General features: G+C 33.2%; 1 protein-coding gene across 1 annotated transcript in view; it reads right to left on the reverse strand.

Annotated features, from left to right (window-relative positions):
- Positions 1 to 3,226: 3,226 nt before the first annotated feature.
- LOC106466303 (RING finger protein 145-like) overlaps positions 3,227 to 7,871 on the reverse strand; it is a 21,687-nt gene continuing 17,042 nt past the window's right edge. The window contains exon 3 of the mRNA XM_013926574.2: positions 3,227 to 7,716. Coding sequence (XP_013782028.1) covers positions 6,041 to 7,716 — 1,676 coding nt within the window. The 3' untranslated portion in view covers positions 3,227 to 6,040. The remainder of the gene's footprint in view (positions 7,717 to 7,871) is intronic.

Genomic DNA, 7,871 nt, shown 5'->3' on the forward strand with positions numbered 1-7,871 from the left:
AATTTCATTTGATAAACACGTTTAGATTGAATGGTAATTTATAATCAGTCACAAGAACGTCGAATCTGAATCACTTGAAAAAACACGGAGATGCTTAACTTTTTTCCAGGTGTATAGATGCATTTTTACAGTTTGGACACATGGATGTACTACTTAACCTCAAGCTGTTACAAGTACAGTATTATCAGAATACCGCAGAAAACAATGGAGTAAACATTGCACTTTAACAGAATCTCTTATCCTTCCCTAGTTACTGAATATTTGGGAGTATGATAAGTTAGATTTCAAAAAGCACTGAAATAATCAGTGAAGTAATAGAGCAGATTAAATTGGGGAACAAATTATAAAACGTTTGAACTCATATTCAGCTTTATAATAGAAAATTCAGTCAACCTCACTGTTTCTGAGTACATTCTGTAACATGTATCTCGAATGTAAGCCTTTTTTTTTTACCATGTTTATCTTTTAAGCTATTTCTGAAATGTTGGTTTTTGTGCTTATATATCAAGGAAACAAAATTGTATTGACCTCACACCACCTACAGAAGTCTTATAGGGAAGCCTGATAATCCATAAAACTTTGTGAAATATACAGAACAGAATTTCTGTTTTCAAACAGTTTAGTATTTGGTTTTTACTGCAGACTTAGTATTTTCACATTCACAAATAATCATTGGTTAGTCTTAATCAACCACATTTTCTGAACTGTACAATAAGCCATACAACCAGTGGTGTCAGATAAGTATTTTAAATGATAATATCATGGAGTTAGCTAATAATAACAAGGTAAATATACAACACAAGTAGAGATTATTTTATCTAGAAAGAACGAGTTTTGAGAAATCATGGAAAAAAATGGTTTTTAAAAGTATCAACTTTTTTTTAGTGGTATTTCTGATTGTCTAATGAAAAATATTTCTTGAAAACAGTTGCATCTCATGAAAGTCCATAAGCTGCATATAAAATTTTTATTTATAAGATTAACATTGAAACTGGCTGCTTTGTCTTAATATAACAGAGCAGTAATTGTTTTTGTTTTCGTTTAAAGCTCAAGCAACAATTTATCACTTAACTAACAGAAAATTGCAGAATTTCATGACATCAGACCGAGTTCCATAATTTAATGCAAGGATCAGCAACCCCAATAAGAAGAAGAGCTATTTTTTTTCAAATTTGGTAAAAATGAAAGATACTGAAAGCTGCAATGAATGTAACTTCTATTTCAATAATTGAACAGCAAGGTTGCCAATCCCTGGTTTAGTGACATCAGACTGGGTTTGTACCACTCCATTACTAAGGAGTTCTATAGTTTAGTGACATCAGATTGGGTGTTTGTATCATTTCATTACTAAGGAGAACTATAGTTTAGTGACATCAGACTGGGCTTGTACCACTCCATTACTAAGGAGATCCATAGTTTAGTGACATCATACCTGGCTTGTACCACTCAATTACTAAGGAGATCTATAGTTTAGTGACATCAGATTGGGTTTGTACCATTTCATTACTAAGGAGATCCATAGTTTAGTGACGTCGTAGCTGGCTTGTACCACACAATTATTAAGTAGTTCCATAGTATAGTGACATCAGACTGGACTTGTACCACTCCATTACTAAGGAGATCCCTGGTTTAGTGACATCATACCTGGCTTGTACCACACCATTATTAAGGAGATCCATAGTTTAGTGACATCAGACTGGGCTTGTACCACACCATTATTAAGGAGATCCATAGTTTAGTGACATCAGACTGGGCTTGTACCACACCATTATTAAGGCGATCTGGAGTTTAGTGACATCAGACTGGGCTTGTACCACACCATTATTAAGGAGATCTATAGTGACATCAGACTGGGCTTGTACCACACCATTATTAAGGAGATCTATAGTGACATCAGACTGGGCTTATAACACTCCATTATTAAGGAGATCCGTAGTTTAGTGACATCAGACTGGGCTTGTACCGATGCATTACTAAAGATCTTTGTAGTTTATTGAAAGAACTGATTACTATAAATATTCTAATTTCAAAATGTCATAGCAGTGTGAGAACAAACAGAACATTCCCTGCATTGTTACAATAAATAGAGATGTCTCATTAACAGTTTTATGGTATTTTCTGTGGTGATGTGTTACATAAATTAATAGTGCTAATCATATGAAGGACAGGTTACTAGTGGTGACTTTTCAGGTGAGTTATGAATTATCCTGCACAGACTAATAACGATCATCTTAATTTTTTATAGAAACCAGTATCATTTAAATTAACAGTTTTAAAATGTTTTGATGTATTGGAGTATGCATGTTCTGAGAAGAAAATGAGTGTTTTATTGACACAGAATATCATTGTAGCTGTTCAATACGATCGTCACTTACCTAAGTTAGTTACTTTCACTTGTCTATGGATAATATTTATATTACAACTACTGAGATCTGTTTTATTTAAATGTTATCTCCTAATTTTTAATCTTCAGGGTTTACATAAACAACTACTTAGTGTTTTTAGGGAAAGTGTTAAATCTCATTAAGTTGTTTAAAGTTTTACATTATTTGGAGAATTATTGTGCCTTCTAATAATAAGGGAAAGTAAAAACAAAAAATTTATTGTGGTTTTGGTAAATAGCTTTTTAGACAACAGAAGGGTAATGTGAGGTTTTATATCACAAAAAACAATTTGAGATTGTTAAAAGAAAAATACTGTGGTACTCATAAATGGGTGAAACCATCTATGCTTGTTAAACACTGCATAATTTAGTGCTCTTTCTCCATTTTTATGTTTCCAAAATAGTAATGTACATGTGACTATCTACAGAAATATAAAGGATTAGTTTTGTAGACAGATTAGATAAGTACAGTAGTGTATAGTTTCACATCTTTGTGAGCAAGATATTTTATAAAATACAAAACAAACACAGGTACATTCATAACCAAAATAACTCGATTGAGATAGATTTTCTTTCATATTTTAATACTTTATCACAAAAGCATTTCAATGTGTAACAAAAGACAAAAAGTCTATTTTGATGTAGTCCACAACATTAAGAATCTTAAATCTTTCCAAATGGATAGTATGCACCCATTTTTAACATTTACTACGTTGTGACCTTTGTGTAACAAATTGTTATTGTTTTTGCTTATAAAAACTCTCCCCTACCTCAAACTATGTAAATCAATTCATACAACCAAATGTGTTGTTGAAAGTGGTAAAATACTTATTACAATACAAATGTCTTCAAATATTTATTTCTGTAGATTCAGTAGTTAATTTGTTTCTATTATACATATGTCACATTTCAGTCTGGAAAATTAACAGGTGGCACTAGTGGTTAAAGCTCAGGATTTATAAAACACTTTTTACAGCAAGAAATGTAAAATTAAATGATCAATTATAACCAACTATCCTTACTAGACAAATTAATTGGAATAGTTACATATAAGCATCTTTCGATGTTATAATGCAGGTAATAAATAAACCCTTTTAAAATTATCAAGAAAGTAAATATCATCCCAAAATATAAATGGGCCATCTAAAATATTACCGATTTTTAAAATGTAAGTACAGGGCAACAGGTACAGCGTGTGCTATTAGACAGATGAACATTACACATGTTCAGTACGTACGCAAGCCAACAGAAGATACAGTTGCTAAGAGCAGAAAGGTATGTTTTTATACTGAAGCTGATTGATAAGAAAAAAAAAAATTAGCTTAAATTCTATATAGTTTCTCGTGAAACAAGCAATATTTCATACTGATGTCATTGTAAAGGAAAGAATAAGTCAAGGCGGAAACTGTCATGTCTCTAACACTATCAATAGATGTTTTGAAAACACGTTCTCTTCTTCATCCACTGGAAATTTTAAAACATTATTTTTAAAAATAGTATTAAATTAAATTTTCATGCAACTCAGCATTACTTTTAAAAAAAATGGAATGTGGCCAATAGTTAGACCTGACACTTCTTATTAAATATATATACAGGTATGTTATACACTTATGAAAAGTTTACAAGTGGATATTTTCATTTGCATTTCCTTTTACACTTTTGGATAATTAATGTGCCTAATTCACAAAATTCATTGATGTAAGAGAGTTATGTAATCTTGCATGACATACAAGCTTTTTACAAATGTTAATTTTATTTACTGCTAGTATGCAGCACACCATTTTGTTTTTACCATTAGCACATGCAAGTTGTCCACAAAAAATGCTGATAACTCTTAAATCTACAGTATTGAATACCGTATCTTACAGCATGACTTTATTATAATACACTACTAAAAGCTGCCAACCCCCTGTACAAAGATTTGTAAGTAACATAACTGTACCAGGAGTAAGTACACTGTAATTTATCACTTTAAAAGAATATTTATAATAATTTATCTATCATTGTATTACTCTCTTTTAAGGTATTTATTAACATCAAAGAACCTTTTTTAATACTGGATTCTAATTACAGCTGACATTAACAAAAATCGAAGATTCTTCAATCATTTTTCTTTGCTGTGAAACATCACATCACACAAGAAAACAACTATAAAAACATCAGCCAAGATGAAAGTTAAAAATGTCATTACAACTGCTATTAAACATAATAATTTTAATACCTAATTATTAAATGGTACAAAACTGGGTTTCCAGCAAAACAAATGCATTAACATTAGTTTTAAAAATACCTTATTTATTGCATGCAGCTTAGAGCAAAGTCTTTAACTATTATGAGAGCTCGTTAGATCAGCTATCTACAGTTTTTAAACCATTTGATAATGCATGTGCAGGAAGTGAACTGGATGAAACATTACAAGAAGATTAGCTAGTCTGATGAGAGCAAGAGGATACAAACCATCACTAATGCACTATTCTCACTGGAAACCCGTACCGATCAGTGAAGTATTAGGTAGTAGTAATGTGGTAATGCAACATTTTATCGGAGATTCGGCACAACTTACAGAATATTGCACAGATGACTTATTGTTTCAGCCAAAAAAGGATGATTCTTTTAAATAATATTTTGATACTAAGTGTTTCAGTATTTTACTTGACATGAGTTGTTAGTATTGAAAACCTAAAACGTTATTATAAGACTTTCAGTACAAAAAGCAATTTGGTAATGTTTTTATACATGGTGAAATATGATACTGATAATGGAAATCATTCAAAATTATGTTTACCCTGTAATTACCATATAAAGTATTCATTCTAACATTTTGCTAAAAAGAAATGATCCATTTTAACTAAGAGTTGAACTGGTAATAATAATAAAAGATCCATATTTTTAGTGTAGTAATTTCCTGAAGTTACTTTTAGAAACATTCTTGTTTCTGTAAAAGATAGCAAATGTTGATTTCCATTAAATCAATCTCATCAGTTTAATTACAGCAAACATTAGCACTGCCAACAGAAAACTAATTTTCATTTGCAAATCTAAATAACTAAACTATACTAAATACTACTGTAAACAGAAGTTGTTTGTATGTAATTCGATTCACTGCATGTATTAGTAACATCTCAGACCAGTGTGCATAAATATTTCTCTTTACTACAAGCTACAGATCTTCCAAATTCTTGAAATAACTAAAACACAGACTTTCATAAGGTGAAAACTAAAACTGGAATTATTTTGCTTGATTGTGACTTTTTACTCAACAAATATAAAAAGGTATATTTTTTTAAACCAAACCTGGCCAATTAGAAAATTCAATTTAATAAGCTTGTAAAAGGCAAAAAGTTCTTAAGAGCAAACCAAACAAAAATTATAGTTATTCTAATTTCACCAACTCCTGTTGTGAAACTACCCTTGGCAACAAATATACCAAAATATTTGAACAGCAAAAGATATCTTCAATCCCATGGCCAAAGATGCAGTGCAAATCAACAGCTGAAAATGCAGCAAACTTAAAAGTGAAATGTATTTACCACAAAATCTGCTTACATGACATATTTTCATATTCAGTGGGTTAGTTATCTGTACTGTACAATTTTCACTTAATTCTTATCACCTGAAAGATTTTTTCAAATCCAGTTTTCATTCCTTGTAACCCCCTTATCTTTCACGCGTCTCTTGAGCTAAATCTATGGTACTGTTTTCCCTGATGTTATGGGGACTGTCTTCTTCACTGACTGAGGTACTTTCTGTTCTATCATCAGGAGTACTTGTGGTTGATTCTACTGTGATGATGCTATGACAGAGAGGGCAGTTATCCTGGATGTAGAGCCACTTTCTCAAGCAAGTTCTATGGAAAAAGTGATGACACTTTGTGATGCAAGCACACGTCATATCCGAGAAACAGATGGCACACACATCATTCAATGTTGCTAGCTGCTCTTCTGATGCTGTCTGCATAGCCTCTGTTTTTTTCACTGCTTCTCGTCTTAACAAAAAGCTCTTCCAACCTGCCTGCATTCTCAACCATACATTGAAGTAACAATGAATTAGCAGAATAGTGGAGCCAGCAACATTCCACTTACCAATCAAAGATTCCCAGAACCCCACTCCAACAACAAACACTGCTACAAAGAACTCCATAACCTTGGTGACAGCTCGAGTGTAATAAACGACATCATCTAAACTTTCCCAGGGCTCCGTGCTGGACGAATCATAAAGAAACAAAGAGTGAACAACTAGGAGGTCCAACACCTGAACTGATGTCAGAACACAGCTGGACACTACGACCAACATCCAGAAGTCAATAGGAAAAACTTGCATTAAAGCATACGTTAGGTACAAAGGGAAGATAAACAAAAAACAACACATACATAAAGCCCGGAGGTGTCGACCAATACTTGAACTACGCGATGCACTCAGTGCCAAAACTACTGGCTCTGTGATTTCTAGAACCGACTGCAGTAATGAGGATAAGACAATAAAAAGAATAATAGTCATAGCTGCTAACCTTGCAGGCATCTTCATCTCGGTAAGACCAACCTGAAGAGCTAAGAACACCATAGTCAAACCTTCTGTCCACCCACTGTGCATTGGATTGTCATTTAAAAATTGTATGTTACCATGCAGAAAGGCTTTAGTACTGCACAATACAAAATAAGCCAAGTAAGAAATAGTTACTGATGTTGATACCAAAGTTACCGGGCTTGCACATAATGAACTTGCTGCAGTCAAAACAACAATGTACCAGTGATCACTCCACACATGTGCTCTTTCAGGCTGGGAAAGGATTTCACACAGTTTCACTACAAACTTAATTAACCAAAACAATAGGAAATGATTAGGAACAAAGAGCTTGTTCCATATAATACTCAACAAACCCATTAAGCCATGGACTTCAACAATGTGCATGGCATCTGAATAGGCAATCTTTAAGTAGTCCAATAATGCTGGAAGCTGATGGTAGGCATACATACACACACTGATAGCTATGGCAGCACTTCCAAAGTTATGAAGTAGTTCTAGAGCTTCGACGGGAAAGTTGGCCAGACGAGCAGCAACAGGCAATGCATAAGACACTAGGATTGGAAACACGGGTTTGGCTGGCCCACTAAGTAATAAAGATGCTGTAGCACCAACAAGTATGTGGGCCACCAAAGCTGCCATCTGCCGGGTGATGAAGTGTTCATCTCCTTCAGAATTCTGTTCCTCAGCATGAATGTAGTGTCGAGACAACAGGTGAGCACTGAGTAACAAAGCACCACTGACAAAATGAGTGTAGAGAATTCGGACACGAGGCAATGGAAGAAGCAGCAGTAGAAGTCCATGAATCAAAACTGTGTGGAAGAGAAAATAAAGACATCTATTCTAGACATAGTGTTTCTACTATTACAGTATTTTCCTTGCAAGAAAAACAATATTTGTGTGTGTGTGTGTGTGTGTGTGTGTGTGTGTGTGTGTGTGTGTATATATATATATATATATATATATA

Source organism: Limulus polyphemus, unplaced genomic scaffold (genome assembly GCF_000517525.1).
Source record: "Limulus polyphemus unplaced genomic scaffold, Limulus_polyphemus-2.1.2 Scaffold2216, whole genome shotgun sequence".
NCBI classification, from domain to species: domain Eukaryota; kingdom Metazoa; phylum Arthropoda; class Merostomata; order Xiphosura; family Limulidae; genus Limulus; species Limulus polyphemus.